Source organism: Tribolium castaneum, chromosome 2 (genome assembly GCF_031307605.1).
Source record: "Tribolium castaneum strain GA2 chromosome 2, icTriCast1.1, whole genome shotgun sequence".
Classification (NCBI taxonomy): Eukaryota; Metazoa; Arthropoda; class Insecta; order Coleoptera; family Tenebrionidae; genus Tribolium; species Tribolium castaneum.
In genome coordinates, this window is record NC_087395.1 from 20,337,267 (window position 1) to 20,361,924 (window position 24,658).

A 24,658-nucleotide genomic window follows, 5' to 3' on the forward strand; every position below is an offset into this window, starting at 1 on the left:
TGTCATTCGTGAAATTGTACAATTAACGTGGTAATGTCGAAACTTTTTGAAAACGAGTATAATAACAGCACGTCAAAGCACCGGAAGTGTGAAGTTTATGTCTTCTAAGCATGTTACAAACGTCACATACCAATGTTACGGCCGAACGCAACGTTTATAAATCTTAATAATTTAACACACTTATCTGATTTTCTTTTAAACACACCATTTCACTACTAAATAACTTGTTGGGCTAATTAGTACGTGTTTAAATGCAACTAATCTCTTTTGGCATTTCAACACAATACTCATTATTTTGTTAAAAAATTTGTAACACATGTATTTGACAGCTTTGTAACACACACAATAACAAAAAATTTATGTGAACTTTATTTTTAAACCCGCCCTATTGTTTGAACAGAACTTGAGTAAATAATTAAACGTTTGTGTATATTTAAACGGCAAACAGCTAATTTGTTTGTCGATAAAAAGTATTAGTAAAAAGAAGTAAAGCTTGATTCATCAACATTAAATGATATGATCGGATCAAATAATATAAATTCATACAAAAAACCAATGAAAGTGCCCTGAAAAATTAATTCGCACGTAAACTCGTTATTAAGCAGATTTCGTACTACGTGCCTTTTATTCCAATTTAAAATTATTATTGCGTATACTAATCTAATTATTCAATTAACTGTTGAGTTGTTTCGACCAATCGATGACGGCTTTCGACGTTTCGTAAATTCTGTGAAAATGGAAGTAATTTCAAAATTTAAAACTTGAATAAAATCTCGTATTTATGTAGTTTCGGTAGTTTTAAGAACGGTTTAATACACAATTTATCAAAAGTAAACTTTTTCAATTCGAATGAATAAAGCAAGCATTAAACTCGTCCTCGGGCAACATAACTATTTATATGATTGTCCTCATTTCTATTAATTATTGTCCTTCAATTTTGGAAGTGAAAGTTCTAAAAATAGATGGGCTGATCAATAAATAGGGTCAATGATCAAATTATGTTACAATTTACTACGGAATTTACAAATATGATTTAATCCACTTCGAAGTCCTCTTGGTGAGTGCTTTTAATCAAAATTGTTTTAACTTTAATTGAAACTCCTTAGTCTTTTTCGTCGTGTCAATTTGATTTTAAGGGAGGGTGACAAATCAAACTATAAAGAAGTTTTCTCTGGCCTTTTTGAGCATACCTTTCTGTATTCATAATAATCGAATGTTGTTTTTGAAAACCTTATCAATATTTTCAATTATCAATCTTATATTGGTTTGGATCTTTAACGCCAGTTTTTTTTTCAAAATTAGAATTTTACTTTTCGACCCTAAAATAAAAGTTATACTTTTGAGCATTTTACTTTTACCAGTTCACTGTTTTTACCAATGTATCTGTAACTACAAAGAATAAGTTTACTACCATGATAAGAGAAGAATATTTAACGAAGTAATACATACAGTCTATGTATTATATGGGCTGATCTGACCACGACCTTTACTAATTTATCTAAACAAAATGATATTTAGAGTAAAAGTAATTTTACGTATTTCAACTGAATTATTTGCCTCACTATGTTCGGCAAAACATACACCTTCGAGTCTTCATTTTTGTGAAATACTAGTTGTAAAAAGTAAAGTGATAGAGCTATTGGACAGCAACTGGACAGTTTGATAAGATGAAGTTTAGAGATTTTAATTTTAATTACTTATTGATCAGACCACCTGAATTACCAAAATTTGGCTGTTAATTGTTCGTTACTTGTCAGTTACCTCACAATTTGTTTTTGTGACATGCCTTACACAAAACGTTTGCAACAGAGCTGTACTTTTGAAACAGTCACTAATCGTCAATTAAATTATCTCACGGAAAGAAAACACATAAAATTTTACTAAATGTAAAAAATCTGGCCTATTAGTTGATTTCCCCAGACAAGCGTTTTTAAGGATAATCAAGAGTTGGTAAGTTGTTTGCCGCGTTCCGCTGGGATGTTCTAACGAAATCTGATATCGTGAAGAGAACATCGACTCGGTGTTTTTCTACTTGGGTTACTTCCAATTTTAATCTCTAATTTTGCGCGGCAACAATAAAGACTCTCCAATATTAGTTTAATTATTTTATAACAAGGGGCGAAGCGCTTTTAAATCTGGCGATAAGGAAAAAACTAATTTTTGGGGGCTGTGGAAGTTTACAAACTCGAAATTTCAGAATTAATACAAACGATATTTCACGTCGTGGCACGCCATGTTTATGAGTTCTGTATGAGATTCGTGCATCCGCAGTTTATCTGAAAACGATTACGTTGATACGACTACTATATCATTTTCCAAGGGATCTCAACATAACTATACGTCTTGGTGGCGGCTCTCCACCCTCGAATATGATTCTATCGGCTCTTCTATCCGGGTGCTTTATGGTAATTAAAAATTGAACTGCAATGTTTCGCTTGAAAAAGGGGAGGAATAATGAAATTTTATTTACACAGCTCTTGTACACTGACAATTCCAACAAAGCACGACGACAATCCATTTACATACCAACAGAGAAATTCGAAAAACTGATTTGAGTATTTACAATGCAAATTCCAAAACTATTCAAAGCGGGGAAGTCTTCGCATTCATTTAGGAAATATATATTATTACGCCGGCCTCCATTATAAGTATTTTTTACCATCTGCTGCAGAAGAAACCCTAATTGATTGGCAAACAAGAATTTGCTTTCCTCTCTTTAAAGTTGAAAACAATTTGGCGCGTACGAATTTCGGTCCGGATGCCATAAAGAAAATGACGACAGTAAAGTTTCCGGAGTTATAAGTGAACAATTCGGAAGAAAAACACTTTTCATATAGTAAATCGCACTTGTATTGACTGACCCCGAAAGTTCAAAGCAATTTTCTTTCGATTACGGCCATTATGTGGCAGAAGTATATGTGATTCAACTGAGCAAACACTCCAAGAACAGAAAGTTAGAAGAGGGTGGAGGAAAAGTGTTAAGAAGTAAGAATTTCTAAAGTTCCTCGTGAATTACCTGCCACTAGCGCCAAGTCAGGCAATTTATCAGCAGCCGGGGATACGCAACCGGATACCAACTCAACCGGAAAATGGATCGGAGTGGCCAGCATGCATACTGAGCCCGCATAATTGCGCAACAAATAATTAATAGGCGCCACAACACCCCCTTTTTGCATAGAAACTTACTTTCGGAGTATTTCATTCGGGCGCGTTCGCCATTCCCAACGAAATTACAAGCTGAACCTTCTTCGAAGGGAATATGCAGTTTAAAGAAACTTAGCACGAGTGTGTTCTCACCTCATTTTCGCTCCAAATGGCGAACATTCAACTATTACATTAAGTTAAAATCTCGTGCAATTATTTAAGAGACTGTTAATGTTCGAGCTCTTGCTGCGCCACACTCCATACAATTATCTCATCAACTTTTAAAGCCCAAACGAGGAAGGATTTGTTCACCTGGCGGTTTCGGGGCTTCCTGAATGCGATTAGGCCGCCGTTCAATAACTTACCGGCCAATTGAATAAATATTAAAACACGCCCCAATTCAAATATTGTGTAAGAGGGTGAAGATTTATTCGTGAGCATTTTACGAATGAATTATAACAACCATAAAACTATTCCCGAATAGACTTTCGGCCATAATACGTGCAGCAAAAACATGCAATAATTTATTTGTATAATGCCTTTTAAAGGCAATGTAATGAATTAAACAGTATAATAATCCGACGCTTTATGCTCGTTATAACGACGGTTACAAAGGCCGTCATGGTTGAAAATATTAATCATGAAACCGGGAAACAATGTGTGTTTGAAAACGGGAATTTCAGAGGTACGACGACGCACATAGCCAAATAAAATTTATAATTCTCCTACACACATAACACTGCTACACTAAAATGCCACAGTGTAGGTTTGGATTTGCATATCAATGCAAAGGTAACCAAGAAGTAATCTTTCATCACCTAGCACTTTAGGAGAGAAACAAATACGAAAAAAAAAAATTGAAACCATAATCTCTATAATATCGTTAAACCACTAGTTATTTTCCCAATTCAAGCTTTGGAATAGATTTTAAATACAGTAATTATTAATGAAACGTTAAAGCTATATTGAGTAGAATTATACCGAATTATGTTTACATGCTTACTAATTCAATAGTACTGTGGGTAAGGTAAATCCGGGACAGTTATACCAGCAGGAGATTATCCTGTAACACTTAAAAGCGCTCTATAACCTCATTAGACATAAAAAAGTTAGTTTTAAGCCCCCTTGTATAAAAAATTATCCGCCTTTAATCCTGCCTTAATCATATAAAACAAACATTCTTGTAATAATCGTCGCTATAGGTTTAAATCAGGATTAAAAGCAATTGATTTTTTATACATAACCTACAACCCAATCAAAGTCCTTGATTTAAGAGTCGATAAATGATTATTAAATTCTTGAAGACGAGTATCTGAACAGTTTCGCATTTTAAACAAACATCAACTAAACAAATCAAATAAAAAATAATAGGAATAATACTAAAAAAATAAAAATTTTGAAATATTTATTTAACGAGTTTGAGTATAAATCAGAAGTTTTATTTCACGAATGGATTATCAAACCGATAAAGGAGTAGTTTATCATTCACGAGTGAAAGAAATGTACCGATTTACTCCAAAACGAGTTGAATACAACATTTTATTTCTCGATTTAGACTCAACAAGGCTTAAAATTGATTTAAATCTGTTAAAACAATCTGATGTTTCGTATTGAGAAATGCCTAACAGTTGGCAAAATTGCCTTACATAGGAGAATAACCGGAAATTTGTATAGTGTCGAGGTATAAACATAATTTTTGGTCATATAATTTATAGCATTTTATTTTTCACAATTATTTTGTTCTGAGAGTAGTAATTAAAAAAACTATGACCCACACATTAAAACTAAATTTTCTCATCCTGTATGCTATTGTTTGACGCGATTGCGAGAAATTTTTTCTTTCAAAAGATTTATATTTTGACAAATCTAAAAAACAAAAATTAACTCCAAAGTAATGGCTGTATGGCACTTTTTTATATTTTTACAACAAAAAAGTAAAAAAACATGAAAAAAATTAATGATTGAGGCACGACTAAGAAATGAAACATGTGACAACCAACCCTCATGACAACTGTCAGCAATCTCCCCTGCATGTTCAAATACGCATTAAATATACAGTACGTTGATTTAATCGCTCTCTGACCTAAATTCTTGTGATCTGATTTGGTCATAATTTTCGGAAATTATGTACTTAATTCATAATTCATTTGATTACGAGAATATATGTAAAGTACGTACAATGTTGCAAATAAATTGTTTAATTTTGCCAAGTTAGTTACGAATGTTTAATTTACATTCAATTTTCAGGACAAGTTTGGAAATAACTAAACATTAGGAATACAATAGTGTAAAAAATAACCCCAAGATAACTATATCAAAAATCGTTATTTCTATAAAACGTGGCAAAGTCTTTGAATTCAAATAACAGGCTTTGCGTACGTAACATAAACAAATTCTTTCTAAAATTGGACGGCCTGAAACTGGAAATTTAGTTAGTTCGCAGTACAAAACAAAGAAAAGGAAGTTAAAGCAAGTTTGTCTTTAATTTTAATTTTTGTATAACAAAATAGTATAGCAATTTGTAATTGTTTTCAGTAAAATTTGCTCCTAAACTTTATGAATCTTAAATTTGTCAAAAATTCGTTTCGAACAGAAAAGAAATTACTGCATTACGTTCTTTGGCAAAGTACAAAAATATTATATTTATTCGTAATATGCATGAGACGGATTTATGTGTAGCACTAGCTCAAAAATAACAATTTAGTTGTTAGAATGATTTTAATAAATTAGGTTGCAGATAAATATTTCAATTAATAAAGTAATTAAGCAGCTGCTATGATACAAAATTGGCTTGGATAATCTCGTTATTAGCATGCTTTACTTCATAAAAAGCGGATCGCTAACGCGATGACGCCGCAAAACTCTCGCCCCCGAAAAAAATAGAGTTAAGATTAGCCCGTACTTCGTTAATATTAAAGCCTAATCCGGTCTCGTTGTAGCGTCAGATTAACACGGCTTCCGGTCAATTAATTACGCTTCTGAAAGATACATCAGTTTCAGCGTGAATGTTTAATAATGGTGGAGGCGCCGGTCTAGTCCGCTAGGATTTTGTACTTGTAATACTACAAGGTTGGACAATTTAGCACGTGGTACGGTAGACAACTCCACACCACGTATCGCGTTATTTGGCCCCTGAACTGCTAAATTATGGTGAACACGGCCAGAATGTAAATGGGGCATCGGTCTGCAAGATTTACAAGTCGACTCGGATGAGACTACAAAAGGTGTTATTAGCAGTGTAGTGGCTATGCTCATCTGGGAAAAATAATAAAAACACAAGAGAAAATCTCGGCGGATTATTTTCAAAATACAATCGCTCATGAAGGCGCGCTTGCAGGCACAAAAGCTACAGAGAGAGAGCGACTAGTCGCTTGTCTGGTTTTATTGCTTCAGTAAGTGTAATTGCAAAGACTATGTTTAATGCCTCGGCTTTAAAGCTGGAGGTTGTTCGGGATCCCGAGAGGAAGCGCGGCCTTACTTCTCTGGATGCTAATATGATATCCTCTGGGACTTTCATTAAACAACTAGCTGTCCACATTTACAGACTCGGATTATGAGTTTTCTCGCACACCGACACCAACTTACTGTTTCATTTCGAATTTTTTCCACACAAAACTGACGAGTAATTCCATACCTTTTTGAGTGCCAGACCGTTCCAAATAATGTATGTAAATTGGCGTACACAGGAAAATTGCTTTTCATTTTTATTTAGACGCGTTTGAGCCAAACAAAAATTTACGTTTTTGCAGATACATTTCTAAACATTTAAGCACCAAAATCCGCTTTTTGTTCACTCAACAACAATGCTTTTATTTTTCTTTTGTCTATAGACTGCTTGTTTGATTTGGATAATTTGCGCACGTGCCGTGATAAAAACCCGCACTCTTTATCTTACCCGTGACAAATAATTGGTTACATTATCAAGCTAACCCATTGCTTTCATCCTCGCCCTATCTAGTTAATTTTTCAGCTTTATCTTTGATTGCGCTGCACGAAACCTTCAAAGGGTTTGAGCCTGACCTTTACCTTTATTTATGGCAAGGCTTTGCCTCACTAATAGGTTGTCTGTCTTAAGACGACTGACACGCTGTCAAAATAGTCACAAAGAATGCGATCATACTTTTAAATAATTTAATTTTATTTATAAAAACAGTTTTCAAATTTACCGCGTTTAAAATTTAAGTCGCCGAAATTGACACCGACATTTGGAGGGCGCCACAGTCGTTTTAACCTAAAAAGTGTTGCCAACTTCTTACATGAGTTGTTAACTATGTTAATATTTATTCATATGTTCCTATTACAGTACTATTCAAAAATAATAAATTGATCTAAAAAAAGTTAGTTCACTACACATCATTTGAGTTTTTGAGTCATTCATTACACAATAAATGAAGCTTATACAGCTTATTCTTTTTCCGCCTATTAAAATAAAAATTTAATCAAAATTAGTGCTTGTAATAAAAACTGAGGTGCGGACCTTAAAAACGAAATTAATAATTTGAGGGTGCACTTCTCGTTTTTGAGCGTGCTGTCGGCGAATTCAAGAAAGCACATAATGAGTTTTTGGCACATTTATCATCCAATGAAGCTCTATCAGAAGGTGACGTGTCCGGAAGTGCGCCATTACCGAACGTGTCTCATCTATTGTAACTGCAGAGTGGTTCGATTCTTAGCGTTCGTTCCTGCTGCGATTAATCCGAAAGTTTTTCAGTTTTCGTTTGCGCCCGAAAAAAGTACAGATCCGTGAGCTTTTAAGTTTATTGTTTGATGTTAACGGTGGATTTGATTGAATCATGTGAGCTGCGTTTTATGTGAGTTATTGTAATATATATATCAAGCTAAACACTGCAAGGAAAGCAATTTTCCGGAATCCGTTTCCGCATTTTTATTTAGATCAAAGATTTCCAATAAGTTATGTACAATGGAAATAGTCGAGTCGGACGCAATAGCTATGACAAACGAGCCGGTTTAATCGGCCATGTTGGTGACGTCACAGTTCCGACATGTTTTAATCATGAGTTTTATAAAGTTGTCTTCTGAATCCGCTCTTTTAATTGAATTTCGGGGGAATTCTTGCGTTAAATATTCGTTTGTTCGCCATAGTGTTGAAAGAAGAAAAGCGAGGGTTATTCAAATGTCGTCGCTTCCTTTGGCATTTTTTGAATTTATTAATTATCCGGCCGCGGAAAAACACAAACAGCCCGTAAAACCGTACTATCAGTAGTTTAAACGGGGTGAAAAACCGTACATGGCGTGGACTAGGGTCGTCGGATTACGAACAAGTTTGGGACAGCTCGGGAAGGGTTGCTGGTAATTAGTGGTGGTTGTTATATGTCAGTGGCAGAAGGTACATGCCACTTGCGATGTTATACGACCTTATGCGTAATGTCTTGCTAAACGAGATACATTTTTAATTAAAATTAGCTTAATGACCGCTTGAAAACGCGAAAAACTTGCCACTCGTCAGATTTAATTCCAAAGCTGGGCCCAAGGTGATGTCCGGCATCCACGCGAAAAATAAATCATCTCCGTGTAATAAAAGATAAAGAGCTGAATTTTCAATTTGTAACTCGATTTATGCCCACGTAAAATATGTTTATGTTCGCGGCAGAACGTGGATCGTCTTTAAAATAAAACTCCATCTCTCCCTCTCGTCCGTCCTTTCGCCGTGCAATGATTTATACCAAAAGTTGATACTACTGATTTGACAATAAAAGTTTGTTTTCAAAAGTTAACTTGAGCTACGCAGAATAAAATATCACCGTAGCGCTCGCTTCCACCTAATCCTAAACTTTGTTACAGATGTTTTAATTAAAAAGAGCCCAGTAATGAGTCAACTGTCACGTCATCAGGTCTACCAACGTTCAGCTGACAAAAGAAACCCTGATTAACTGCCCGTTTTTAAGCCCCAACCCCTTTATGAGATCTTCGCGAAACCTCGATTTAACGAACTCTTTGTTTCCGTCTCACTTGACGAAAATCAAAACAGCTCCTGAAATTAGCTGAATTTCTCGCAGCGTTAAAAGGCAGCCAGCCTCTGCCCCATATTTTATTTATCAATATTTCGTAAAACGGCAAACTTTCAGTTTCAATTTAAAAAATCACATTTCCGCCGTCGATTATCAGCGCTAATGCAATTTCAGTCGTCGATGGAGATCATAAGCAAAAACTTCTTGGGTGGCAAATAAATGATATTTTCCCCAGTTTGAAAACGCGTGACCTAAATCTCGGCACGTGGCCCATCAGGATGGCGTTTTTTGTCGCCGTTTATTCGTAATGTGTACGTAGCGCTTCGAGATCAAAATAAATAAAAATCGGAATCTGGCTTAAGCGGCCTTATCTAGGTGTTTCGAAGCGGACGAGTTTAAGGAGCGTCTCGTCGCGAAAATCATCAGAAGAGTAATGCCGCGGCGACGTTATCGGGGAATAAAACTCCGAAATATAAAGACGTTGATTAAAATATTTTATCAAGTCGACGAAGCTGAGTGGAAGCTGTTTCCTGCGCCGAGTTGGAAGGAAAAGAGAAAATATTATTTCTCTTACAGAACGATGCCGCTTTTGAACGCTTTGACTCAACGAAAGCGATAAAAAAAGAATAAAACATACATATAGATACATCACACACTCGCAGGAGCCGGCGAGCGATTTTCCCTCAAGGATCGGCGGAAGAGCGGTTACACTAAGCGAAATACATGCAAATTAACGCGTGTCTGTAGCTCAAAACACGGACCGACTGCATCGCGTCGTCCTACAACTTCTACATTCGCATACATATATTCATGCATGGATAATGCGGAGAGCATGTGAAAGGATAAATTTATTCACGGGATGACTTAAAAGCCCCCCGGACCGGGACTCTTGACTCCGAGGGAAAAATTAATAATCACCAGCAGCTCCAATAAGACATTTTATTAACCAGATGTGGCGGCCTCAAAGAGTCCGGAATGAATTATTTTTTACGCAAATCTCGGGTGCACGATAAATTATTTGACGCGAGTGAGTTTCAATTTAAATTTAAAATCATGATACTCGCAAGTTACGACGCACACAAACTCCACAAAACTCCCAAAAATTAGATATTTTAATAAGGGCTTAACGTAACTAGGTGTGTACTTGAAATTTTATGTATGCATGCTATTCTTTCAGTTTGCACCTTCATCTTCAAATTCGTTATATTTCAACTTTTTTTGTAATGATGAAATACATGTAAAATAATTTGTAAAGTCAAAAATCAAAAAGTTAAAGTTTGTTGGTAAAATAGGCCACTCCATTTTCCTTTATGTGGTCAAGTCATCAATACGATGTTATGTAAATAAAGGATTAAATATTTACAATGCAACTGCCGTAAAAGTACGAAGATCACGTTATTCCACCTTAGAAAATATTAGAGTTTACTTTTGTCGTAAAGCCAATGAATAATATTTTGTAGATTTTGTAAAAAGTTCTGATAAAATACCAGTAGTTAATTAATTACTCATGTTAAACCTTAAAAAAATTATGCAGCATAAAAATTATTTGAACAAATAAATTACTTTTAAAATTGGAAACTAAAATTCTGCACCTACTAACATACTTTGATTTTTTTATTAAGTATAGAAAAGACAGTTTTGTATTTTATTCATAAAACGTTAAGCCATGCATTTAAAAGGTTAAACATAAACGAATTCCTAAAAATCATAAATGACGCGTAGAAATAATCTTTTCAAATAACATTTTTTTTAAATAAAGCTGTAGATCAAAAAGTTAATGATATCTACTCGTATAATCAAATTATTGAGTCCAGGCACAAGGTAGTTGAAAATATCTTCAGCCTTGTCCATTTGATCTGTTTTATTAGACTTGTTACGGCTAATGTGTAAAATTGGCTAGGTTGTAAACTAGCTAGTTATTTTGTAAAGTAGCCAATCCGTTGGCTATTTTAATAGAAAACGCAATTTCTACTAAAATAGCAACTAGAGTGTAAACTGGCTATTTTACTTGAAAGATAGAATGGAAATTTATATTCGCATTTTAATAATTAAAGTCCAAGTTGTACAAAAGTTGGAAAGTTGGTTGGTTTATATACAAGATAATCATTTATTGTTTCAACTAGTTTATAAATCCGATCCGGTAATCAAAAATAAAAAGAGTTCGTAACCTCAATTTATTCACATAAGTTAGCCAGCGAGTTGGTTAGTTTGTTCAGCTAGTTAAAAAATTGTATAGTTTGTGTTACCAGAAAGAACTATGGTTTTAATATTAACTAGAGAAAAACTTGGAAAATTTATAAACTATCCAAGTATTTTATCTGTCAAGTAAATTAAATTATCTAAGATTAGCTAGTTTATATACTAGCCACTATTTTAGTTAGACTTTAGTTTTCTATTAAAATATCCAACGCTTTGGCTAGTTTACAAACTAGCCACGTTTACACATTTGCCATAACAGACATATATTTTTTTGTTGGTAACATTTTAAGCCTTCTTTTTAATATTTGAATCCAAGATTATAAACACTATTGTAAAACACGATTTCCACATCTATTATAAAAACCATTATAAAAACACGCTTTCTTTAGCAACGTGTTTTAAACTTAATATAAAAATACGCCTCTCATAGCAATGTGTTTTAAATTTAATTTAATGTGAATAATTTAAAACACGTTATAAACACGCTTACAGTTTAAAATAAATTTAAAAGAAAAACTTAATTTAATTTAAAACACGTTTTATTCCAACAAAAAAAATTAATAACAGTCAGCGAAAACGCTTAAAGTTCTGGGCTGTCTATGCAACAAGCGTCAGCGAGCCCTCGAACTTGCTTTCGCACTAGTATTACTAATAAATATTTAAAACCGTGCGACCTAAGACAATTATGAAAGCGAAACTCTGTTTCTTCATACGTTGTCTATCACCATTTAAACGATGGCCGGAAAATCACAGTTCTGAACCGTTCTCAACCATTTAGAACTCTGGTTGAAACACCCTGATTATCCATGTTTTCGAATTATATTTTACTTCTTTTTGAACTAGATATACGAAAAAAAAAGATAAATATATTATTTTAAACCGTATGATCGTTTCCGTCTGTCTGAAATCGAGAATTCGCATTTAGGATATTGAGCGTAAAGATTTCTCGGTGGTGGGCGGTGGAACTTTTGTTCAGGCAAATATTTAGAGATGGGGTGTTCCCCTATAATTTGTGGTAATGTCTATAAAGGCCCTGATCCTCGCCTATTTACACACTGTTATTATCAATTTAGGTTAGAAAGTTAGACGGCGCACATTTGTGGACGTTTTGCATGCATTGCGCTGTGTCAGTAGTTGAACTTGAGTTTATCGCCAGTTTGCAATACCTCAATAGTCATCACAGTGTCCTCGTTCTCAGATCTCTCAGTGTGTTTGTTTTGTCAACCCTAATAATTACTTCTAAACGACGTTTCTCCCTAATAACCAGAAGTGAGCAGAGCTACAATAAATTTCAACTTGAACGTGGATGACTAGTGGCGCTCTTGAACACTTTGACCTTGTTTTGGGCCACTCATCATATTTCTCTCAGTTACTTGAAGAAAACCTCCAACAGTTACTTAAATGAGTAAGACCCCCATACTTTTTCAATGTTTTTTATGACAAGAAATCACAAATACATCAATACAGTTTTGTTTTATTTTGAACATGACCAAGTCAAAGTGTGTAAAATCCTGCTATAAAAGCTAGTCCTTCCACCAGGATACTACAGAAGCGCTTCCAGCAGGACGATTCTTTGTACGACTTATGATTAAATAACCACAGGAATAGAGTATAATTGTATTTATTTGGCCAATCTATCACGACAAGGGTCACGATTGGTAAAAAAGCAAGCAATTTATCTTATTTCTGTTTTGGGCACGTCTCAGTTGTAGGTTGCGATTTTTCTTGTTTGGTTCGATTTGTGCATTCCTGGGACGTTGTCCCATAAATAGAATAATAACATCACCGGGGTGTCCTTCCCTTTGAGTAATAAACAGAGCTGGGGTTATTTTATGGAAAATGTATGTTTGTCGTAGAAGGCGAATCGATAGGAAAGGTGGGTCTGCTGGCGCCGAGGTAAATAATGCTGCCTGTAAAACATTTATCTCGAGCACCTGCATGCAGGCAACCCATCTGGCGCCGAGCGTCGTATCGGTATTTGCGTTACGACCACCCAATTTTGGTTATAGAACAGCCAGTTAATTATTTAACCCGGGAACATCAACTTTTAGAGAGCGAAGCCCCTCTTACAAAAGCTTCACGGCGCTCAACTCCATACGAAATTGCATTATGAATATATAACACTCACTAGGTTTTTCATTTCTTCCAGTTTCAGGAACCGCCCCGGGCCCCATTTAACATCCATAAAAAATGAGCGCCCAACTCGAGCTCACACACGCTTTGCACGCGCGCTCAATCCTCGACCGACCACTTCAATAAAATCCGCTCCTGCAATAACAAAACTAATCGAAAGCCACTATACCACTGTTCAAACAAATTTTTATCTAATTGTTATCAGTTGTGCCCCATAACCAAGAGAGTAGTTGAATTGAGCTTTTTTTACTGCATATTGGGCCGGGTCTGTGCTTTTGACAACACGAGATTTTACTGCCACGATTGCAATAAAGATAGCGACAAAATTTTCAGCATCAAGAAAAAACAATTTCAATTTTTCAGTTTCACGTTTTAAAATGGAAACATCGCGCGAAAACTGATCCACGCAAAGTGATAATTTTGCAACGAAACAAGCCGTGACATGTTAATTTGTTATCAAATAACTTGATTAAGTTCAACACTGAGATGCAGTTTTTCAATACGAAACTGCCGTCCTGTGTGTGTATTTATGGCCGAGATCTGGTCGGGAGTTTGGTGATCAATTTTGTCTATCGGCGGTATAACACAGGCTATAAGCTGGTGGGGCTTCTGGCGAGGGTATTATAGATTATAACGACTAAATTAAGAAGGCTATATATAATAAGAGCTCTTGTGGCATCGTAAGTATTAATGGGTCAAAAATCGCGTCTGGTGTTCCCCGATACTGATCCTATTAATTTAATTTTCGTATAAAAATACACGTGCGGTAAGCAGTTTGTTTACCAGCCGTGATTTATCGTTGCTCGTTATAATTTTTACCAAGTGTATATACTTGTAAAAGTTTCCCCATTCCAGTTGATCACGAATTGAATTTTCATCAGTTTTCTGTCTTAAGATCCCCACATTAATCATACTGCAACAGAACTTTATCTCAATTATTTATCTATTGCCACGAGGAAATAAAGCGAAGTTAGGTATTCCAATTATCTCAGCAAGAGGAAATAGTTGGTCTTGATTAATTCCAGAGGGGAATATGGATTCGTTCCTTTCTTCTACTTCTCACTTTTTTATCGAAATCGTTTAATATAAATCGGAGTCTCATTACCAGTTAATGACGACGTCTTCTCATCAGTAATTCAGCAAATCAGCGTCGAAGAGGAGCGAGAAGCGCGGCTTTAACACGCTGTCATTTATTTTTGCTGTTTTCCTCCCTTTGGTCCCTTCTCCTCATCTATCTCTTGCAGGACCGACTGGTCGCGGCAGCGGCATCATTAGCAACTTGAATTATGGATTGTTTGTGCTGTGCTGCTTGTTGGGGGTTCCTCCTCTCTCGAATGTATCAAACTGTGGTGCGTGCCATTTAGTTTTGCGGAAAATGCCTGATTTATGCCTGATTCGAATTTTATTTTTAAGTAGTTATTAGAAAAAAGCCAGGTCGCATAAAATATTGAAATGAGGTAGTCAAGCTGAAAGGTTGTGTATACAGGCGAGATTTATTTTAACAAAAATACGCGTGCCTAATGAAGATAAATATAAACCACGTCCGGGCGTTTTGCTCTAACCATGAAACAAAGCACCTTTTCAGACATTCGCCGAACTGCACCGAAGATTGCCTTTTCTCATCGTCACCTATGAGACGCAATAAACTTTCTCGTGTCACGTCTCCACTAATTACCGTTTTCTTGGATAGGTGGAACGCGTCGTTCTTGTGTTTACATCAGCAAGTTAATAGATATCAATTTAATTAAATCCTGCGTCGTAGGAGAGCTACTTGGAGGGAGAGCACTGTGGTCGAGATATCCGGGCGTGGATCTTTCCGTGACACGGGCCTTAGTTAGGCCTCTGAATTTCTGCAAATCCCACGATCTACTGCGCCCCATCACCGGGGGTTTAACCCGCGCCGGACATGAAATGGGTAGAGCCGCGTTTTTATTTGGGAAAAAACTGGGTTATTGGTTATTGTTTTGCGATGGAAGCATTTAACATTTCCTTATTCAAGCGAATTCCCTTTTTAAAGCAGCTTGTTCAATTAAGCACTGTCTTGTTAGAGTTCATTTATTTTTCAATTTGCGGAGGGAGGCGCAGACAGTGGCCTGGAATTATGGCTTGAGATGTCGAGCTTGGACAGATGTGGCACATCAGCAATTGGATTAAGTCCCCGGCTCTATACGGATTGTCTTTGTCCGTTGATTCGCCTATTTTTTCCGCAACTAACGAGTTTCGCAACACGGTCTCCGACTCTCTATCTCTGCGGTCGTTTGAAATAATGATGCGATTTCCTTCTTGCTATTCAAGTAAACGGGTCCCGTCACCATTCTACAGAAATTAATTCACTCTTTCCCCCTTTATTTAATTAAATTATAACGCATCTATCGCCACCAATCTGAGGGGCTGATTAGCTGTGACAAGCTTACAAGACAAAAATCACACTTGACACTGCAACATAATTAAAACGGAAACAAGAAATCCACGAGTGTCGTCCTCTCTTTAAAAGAGAAACACTCTTGCAAGACGACGGATACAATGTATAATGGTGTATTGTGGGCGACCTCGTCGTAGACAACTGAAGAGTTCTCGGGACAGACGTGCAAAGACGTAGAGTGCCACTCGAGCTTATGCGGCGCGTGACGTGGCATGGCCGCGGACAAAGCTTCGAAAGCACTCAGCCTGCTTTTGGCCCTATCTCTTCCTGATAACTATTAACATCCTGCATCCAATTATTTTTCAAAACGGACCCAAGAGCGATCTGCCAATCACGATGTGAGGAATCGATAACTAAGACGCAAACCGACACGTTCTCCGACGTCTATTTAACACCCGAAATACCACACGATGCCAGGACCAGGCCCCAAGAATCCTAATTTCGCTCTGGTCTGAAATGACTCGAATTCTTCTGTCTTTTCAGTGTCCGGCCAGTCGCCTGATTTGAAAACAGATGGACGATTCTATTTGAATCAATAAGAAAAGTGAATTTGTTGAGAACTAGCGTCATTTGTACGTTATTTAGCTGCACATTTAGAATTGACGAGTTTCTAGGTGTTTATAATGTTTCTACTTTTGTAGAATTATATACTCTGCATTTTTTAGGCCATTTGAAATTACAAGTCCCTATTATTTCCGATTTTTTATTAGTATTCCTGATTCTTCAATATAAAGCAAAAATTAATTGAAAAAGCGCAACTTTTAATACTTCTATCTTCAAGTTCTGAGAAAAGCAGAGAGTAACCCACAATATAATCTTTTCTGCATTCGTTCAAAACAGACAGGAACAGACAGAAAAACTTTGATTGTGCTTAACCTTCGTTCTACACAGGTTTTGTCAAAGAATTACTGAGCTTCCTCAACTCGACAAGGTGCCAAACTACCTAAAATTTTTTAAATATTTTTACACATTATTAACTTGTACGTCAATGTACTCGTACAGTAAAACCTCTCAACAACGAACACCGGTGGAGAATCTTTAATTATCCGTTGTGGAGACGTCTCCACTAACGAGAGCTTAGGAATTTTAAGAAAATAATTTTTAGCATTTGTCCAATAATATTTCCCACCAAACATATCCACATTTAAAACAGCAGCAAAAATATGTTACAAAAAAAATGTTTTACTCGTACGCAGAATTCGTGAATAAGTGAAGTATGTATGTTACATGGGTTAAATATGTTTTGTATAACTTTGGGTGTTTTTAACTTTTTAAATTTTTTGACCATGCTAATATCTGTAAGATTCATGACATTATAAACATTTAGTTATTAAACTTTTTATTCATAGCTAGGCATATTATAAGTAAAAATCGTTTCAAAATAAAATTTTAATTATGAAAAAAAATAGACAGATTTTTTACTTAAAATCTTAAAGCTTCAAATTTTGTTTGGTTTTTAAGAACCGTGTATTTTATAATATTTTTTTACATGACACATAATTTTAGCTATTTTCTAAAAGGTTCAAAATATTCAGGCAGCACGTGGCTCTAAGGCAAGTTTTCCCTTTATCACAATTGTCTTCATTAATTTTTATATCATGGTTTTCCAAAAAAAATCACACTCATCGATATTTAGTTCTATATTTTCGGTATAGAATTTTTTTTTTATAAGATCCTTGAACAAAATGTTTGTTTTTTGCACCAACATTCTTTCGGGTTGTCTATTGTTAAGAGGTAAATTTATATGATTTTATGGTAATTGGGACATTTTTTGTCCGTGTCTACTGTACAGAGAGGGTCCATTGTAGAGAGGTTTTCTTACATTATTTTCTAATGTTTTTGTTACGTTCCTACCAAAATGTCCGTTGTGAAGAGGTGTCCATTAAGAGAGGTTATACTGTATTTATATTTTTTTATTTATTTTCTATTTATATTTTGCCGCAAGAGTACCCTAAAAGCTGTGATTTGCTCAAATTTCCCTTTTAATTACCCCAATGTAGCAATTTAGGTATTTTTTTTAATTTAGACAAGCCGCCCTCAAATAAAATATCTCTTATATCATCATTTGCTGAACTGGTGTACTAATTTTCCATTTTGTGATTTTCATTTTTCCAAAACTAGCCGTTAATCTATTATTACTTTCTTTATCCAAACCATTCAAAAACAACTTTCAACATTAGGATAAGAAAAATTCTGTAATTTCGACTTTTTTGAGCTTTACTATGTATCAGTCTTAGAATACTTGCACAACTATTAAATTTACATTGGATTTGCTCAATTTATTTGGAATCACCTTTGGCTTGTCCTGGTTGGATTCCGATTGATTTGTTTTATGCCTGATGGCATTACAAACACGTTTAGCATAGTAACAGACACAGACCCTTTTCTAAGGGAAAAATTCAGAAAAGTCAGGTGAGCTTATAGTTATGCTCTCTAGTGTTTTAATGCACTACATCCGAAGGGAAATTACAAGCAGACATTTTCAAGAATTATCAGAGGGTGAATAATTGGATCTCTAAAGCAATTATATAAACGCTAACTCAGCACAAAAATGCCTTTGTTTCACTAGCAAATAAAAAAGCACGCCTTGCTCACTTCCATCTCGATATCAGCAAAGTACAAAATGTTTTTCTTTGATCATGCGGTGGTATGTTGCAACATTGCAGCTAGGGTGTCATATAATGAGACTAACGCTTATAAGACCGACTTGGATAATTATTAAACGCCATAAACTGAAGCTCGTCTCGGTTCTCCTTGTGTAATTTAAGACTGTCGTAAAAGGGTTCTCTATAGATAGTGGTATGATATCAACATCACCACCAACAAAACAAAACCTTAGAGGCACTCCACAACCAACGCGCTGATAATGTGAGCGCTAATAAATTGTGTTTAAGATAATCTGATTGCGGTTTATGTATTATGCATTTCGGGTTAGTTTATTTTCCTGCAAGCTTTACGGTCAGGAAATTAGCCAGCGCATGCAGTCGACCGATTCGCGTTGCAACTGCCTCAAGATTCATCATCATTCACCAACAAACCTAAAATCGTCTTTTGCAGGAAGTTGCAAGTTCATAACCAAGTTACCATAACTGGTAAAGTGGTAAGAGTTTATTGTCACCGCATTAACAATCAAAGAACTCGACTGCAAATAATTATGAATATGGGTCCCGACGCGTCGGCTGTCGTAAAAGTCCACATAAAATCGATGATTTACACTTAACAGTGAGAATGTAATTAGACGAACAGTAAAACTGTACATAAACGGTAAAGTTGCGATGAGCTTAATAACGTAAAAAAGCCTGGAATCAATTAGACATGAGAAATAAACATGGGGAAAATATCGAGAGGTAAGGTAAGAGAGCGGAACAGTGATGGTAGGTTACATACGAGCGAAGACATAAAGAAAACGAATAACGATAACAAGTTATTCTGGGGACATTATACTAGAAGGATGGATGGAGATTACAAATTAGGACAGCAGTCGAATTTTTCACCATAATGGCGTGTATGTTATGCGAGGGTGTGGAATATGGATGACGGAACAGTTACGAATGCATTAAATATGTAGACACACTTTTAGCTTCGACTGATTAAATGTTGGTAGCCGTTCTTCAAGGGTTGCGTACAATGAAAGCAAGAGAAAAGACGTGTAATCCTCCCCGGAAATAGCGCGGTTGTTTTCGAAGGTTTACATTCATAATTCTGAGGATCAGGGAGTGGTGGCGATGCCGACTCTTAGGTCCCGTCGTGTTATATAAGAAGAGTGAAACAGCTCGCGTGCGCTTTCATTCCCATCTGAATATTCCCAAGACAGGAAACTCTCATACATGACTTTCCTAGTTCGCCCCTAAAGTTTCATAAGTTTGATGTCGAAGTTGGTGTTTTTGATATTGGCGGCTCGCTCGTAAGCGTTCAATTACCCAAACAGTTGCTCCGGGTTATAATTTCTCTGTTTTAATGGCGCCCTCACAAATATTCCTCCGTAATGAACTCATTAAACTGATTTAACTGCCTTCACGAAAAAGCACAACCCCTTCTTCAGCAGACAAAAACAATTTCGTTGCCATAAATTAACCAAACAATGGACGACAGCATCATTCACACATCCGATACCGGCAAGAGTAACAAAACTCGTAACACTAGTATTTTACTAAACAATTCAAAAATATTAAATTCTGTCGACTTTTGTAAGATTTTTGTGAGGTAGAGAAGTGGCTATCCAATACAGTATACAATGTGTTCAAAAATGATTGTTCATCAAGTTTACTGTGGAATTCAAATTCAATGTACCCCTTCGTTTAAATTACTTACTATTGTAGTCTGAGTATTGTCATCTCTGTCAAATCTCCGAATTAGCTTTTTACTCACTTTTTTACATTTTCCGGCAAGTTGTTTCAAGTGTAGGGTTTGTCTTTTTTTGTGTTTTATATTTACGTGATTTTTGTTGTTGTGTACTCTTTCATTTTTAAATTCGAAGCCTCTTCGCATTATTTTGACGGATCTGTTACTTTGACGTCATTGACAATTAAAATTAAGCGGCACACAATGTTAAGAAACTGTGGAACAAATATAGAAGACATCCCCAAGAGTATCCAATATGGTCTGACCTGATTGCCCCCGAAAATCGATTAAAATCTAGAAAACCTTTTTGGGTGGAAACGTTTAACATCGAAAACTTTTTCATCATTAATGAGTGGCGCAATATATGGTCTAATATCCACCTGTTCAATAAAGATTTAATAGAAGATCCATCAAAAAGGGTACCTGGAATGGATCAACCACGGTGGGTCTGGGTGAAATTAAACAGACTAAGAACTGGCCATGCCAGATGTAAGTCAATGTTGTTTAAATGGAAGGCTACAGAAAATCCGTATTGCCAATGTGGCCAAGTGGAAGAAACAATTCAACATCTTGTTGAAGAATGCCAAATTACAAGTTTTCAAGGAGGCTTCAATGAAATCCATCAACTGTCGCCACAAGCTAAAACTTGGTTATCTACTATAAAAGTTTTGTGATTTCTTCTATATACAATGTACTATTGTCCTTTTTTTTCTGTCATACGAATATATATATATAATGTTCAAATTTCATAGGTGACTCGATGGACAACCATTTTTGAACACATTGTATATTTCACAACGAGTGTCGAAAGTGATTTATTAAGCACAAGCGTGATAGGCACTTTCAACACAAGTTGTGAACACAATTTTTCGAACGACTTGAACAAGAAAAAAGTATTTTATGGATAAAAACTCAACTGTGCTGGTCAAACTGCCACGAATTACTAGTTCTGTCATAGATCTGTCATGATGTACAACAACGAATTTTGAATAAACGAATTTAAAATGATTTTCTCAAAAGTAGTGGTGTAAAAATTAAAAACCAGTACAGAAAACGGTCTCTTATTATACGAGTAGCTCACACACTTTCATAGTAGTTAAAACGCTCAGTTCTGAAGTAAATTTTCATGATAAATTTTATTTAATATAACTTCACTAACTCATATCTATGATAAATTGTATGCTAAATTTTGTTTCCGAACCGGTTTATGCAATTTTCAACTTTCAAAAGTAATAATATGTAATAATAATAAAAGTAATTAATATATGTTATTTTCGAGACAAGTCGTCCAAAAACAAATTTTCTTAACTATTAACATTCATTTCAAGTCAATAGCAATTTTATCTTTTTCATACCACTAAACTTAAATTTCAACTTTGACATCTGTCAGTAAAATCAGTGAATTAAATGCAAGAAAACGGTTGAAATTCGGTCAAACTCAATGATTCAAAAATGATAAAATGTAATGATTTTTTTTATTTTATAGCCAAGAACAGGTCGCTAGGAGTCATGCTAATTGTGCCTCAACAGATGACGCAACTTAAGTACTTGCTGACTTGAAAGAGTTAGGTGATAAATTATAAAGATTCTTGAAGACCCCTTAGTATTGATATTAGCAATCAACAACAAAAAGTTGTTATAGCCAGCAAGTGAATAGACTGATTACTTTAAAACACTTGTTTGGGATATTGGAATATGACAAACCGAGAAAAGGTAATTACACACCTTTTGACGTTGTATAGTCAGTGAAAATTTTTTGGGGCCTTGAAATTCCGCGCAGGATTGAATCTTGATACGATGTTCATTAGTCAACCGTCCGTGATCTATAGTTTGTTGTGACATTTAACCGTTGAGTTGCGCTCGTTTTAATCAAACCGTTATTGTCTGGCTGGGCTCGTCTCAGTTCCATTCCGAAACGCAAACGGAACTTGCAGTTGACAAGCATAAATTTAATGGAGATATATATTGGAGCGATTTAGAACCGAATAGATGTCCCGAGGCAAGCGTTTGTTTGTGTCATCACATTGGCAACCCTCAGCTAAAAACTTCCTCTTCGTTGACGAGATCTGCGCGTCTTTCATCATACTTTAACTTCGTCTAATTCGAAGGTGTCGCAAAATTCTTTTGCGAAAATCGCCTCGAGCGCTTTCACGTCGGTTTTACAGTATTTTTTCTCATACCACCCGATTTTATCCCTTTTATATGGTCTTTTTGCGTGTGTTTCCGAGTCGTAAAAAAACGTAATAACCGAATATTGTCTTTTGATATTTTTCGACTGAATATGAATTTTCCTTCGTTAAGCCAAACACCATTTCCAGGGGTCATTTTGTTGATCTTCACTCCACTTACTCAAAGTTTTTCTTTCGAGTATCTTTAATCACCAAGTTCGTGGCACGCCTATTTGTACTCCTTGAAACTAACTGAAACTTCCTTCAACACTTTCAGGCCTTCCCGAAATTATGATAGGCTTAATTGAGTTGCTTGGACATTATATTTAGAATTTATTGACAAAGATTCCAATCGTCTCAACTTTTTCGCGTCTTTATCCCACACATTTTCATTTCCTTAGCAATACAAATATTTACCGGCTAACTGTATACCTGAAATAATTTCGATACAGCGCAAGAAATCCTAAACAAACATCGCTGCACTGATCCCTTTTTATATTATTTACTCGCACCATCACCGCGGGATGCTTCTTTCAAAAATCTTTGGCTTATATTGTAAAAAACAGGTCGCAGAATCTTGCTTGTACATGTTCCATTTATTGTAGTATGCAAATGTGGCGTACAGTCCATGCAAATCACTTATAAGCAGCGACAGCTGTTTCTAACGATACCTGGTCTCTCGAAAATCCAGTTGAAACTCGACATTGTGCGCTTAGCAGAGGTGAAAGGCCAAACCCTATGCTTAGAATTTTATATGACCCTTCCACTAATATTTATTGATCGGCTCTTATACGCATATTGGCCAACTTTCCGCAAAACGTTCCCTACCAATAAATTACTACGCCAAATTAGGTACTATTAGATTTATTAGACCACCGCCTATATAAATTTGATGTCAACGCGAAAACAATAAACAAAACAATAATTTATCGGAAGATGGAGAGGATGCAATCTTCGACGAAGCGGAGACGCGAAACGAACCGATTAGATGGGTTTTTAACTTGTCCAAACTACAAGCCAATTAAGGTACACTACAATAAACAATTTCATTCATCAAAACCAGGCAGGTGGCGCTTGCTAATAGCACGATTACACAAAACAAGATGAATTACGAATGTGGGTTCCTCGAGTCGAAAATGAAATTTTCTACGCTCCCGGCGGACCGCTCGCATTTATTCTTTTCGTGTTGTCCTCGGTAAAAAGTAACAAACTGTTGTTAAACTTTGTGCTAAATTATGAACGTACACGAGTATTACGGAGGGCCTTTCGAGAGCTTTATAACTAATGATTGTGGCTCGAAAATAAACCAGGAGCATCGCCCACGCACAACCCGTCAAAATCGAAATTCAAATATTTAATGTCTTTTTTACGACGGAAATGCAAATCGATCGGAACGAGATTTGCATGTGGTGGTGTCGGGGAGGTCATTTGGTGACCCGAACGCTGAGGGCATCCTCCTCCGCTCATAGCACGAACCGTCATCCACTTTCCTACCTTGTAATTTAACCGAGACTTGCGCCTCAACTAATTACGGCCTATTGATGACGGAGACCAAGAGTACATGTTCAAGTCAAAGTGTGCTCTGCTTACTAAATATCGCGCGTGAAGTGCATAGGAATCATCGGATTATTCCGCTTAAAAACTTGTTTGTAATAAGATTTGTTTAGGACGGTTTCAAATTAATTTTTGCGCAAAAACACCGTTTACAAAAATTGTGTACTCACCGGACCGAATTGTTCGAAGTAACTTTTGACGTCCTCTAGGGTAGTGGGCGCTGATAATCCACCGACGAATATTTTTTTCGTCCGGGTTACCATCTGCAACAACCAAGGACATGTTACAAAAAAGCACAAAAACTAAAACTATACCAAATGATTCACGTAAGATGACGCGCCTTGCGAGAATAGGATGCAATACACAACACCACAACACATTTTCCTGATGACATGTATTCTGTGTTGCATTTTGATTTTTGTTGGGCTTGACATCTTACGTGAATCACTTGACACACTGCACAATTTATAGCAATCAAATGAAAATATCAAATACTTCTTTCTCATTCCTTTTCTATAATATACAAGGTATCAAAAGTAAATCTGCTGTGTAGATGCTCAACTATAAAATAATGCCAGTCAAAATCTTAATAGTATATTTATTTTTGGGTTGAAAATAAAGATATCATTTTCAACACTTAGATTTCTGCATATCTAATCAGTAATCACAGAAGTAAAACCTGCCTCAAAATTCAAAATTGTAAAGACCCACAGTATAATCATGGAAAA

At 35.8% G+C, this 24,658-nt stretch overlaps 1 protein-coding gene and 1 long non-coding RNA gene across 9 annotated transcripts in view; one reads left to right on the forward strand and one right to left on the reverse strand.

Moving 5' to 3' along the window:
- Window positions 1-24,658, reverse strand: part of Rbp6 (RNA-binding protein 6) — a 384,381-nt gene that overhangs the window by 59,356 nt on the left and 300,367 nt on the right. For all 8 annotated transcript variants that reach the window (XM_064355244.1, XM_064355243.1, XM_064355245.1 and 5 more), the window contains one exon: window positions 24,101-24,193. In XM_064355244.1, coding sequence (XP_064211314.1) covers window positions 24,101-24,193 — 93 coding nt within the window. The remainder of the gene's footprint in view (window positions 1-24,100; window positions 24,194-24,658) is intronic.
- On the forward strand, window positions 11,899-15,956 carry LOC103314734 (uncharacterized). The gene is made up of 3 exons (XR_511740.3): window positions 11,899-12,970; window positions 13,025-13,208; window positions 13,257-15,956. It is a non-coding gene; the product is annotated as an uncharacterized LOC103314734 (long non-coding RNA).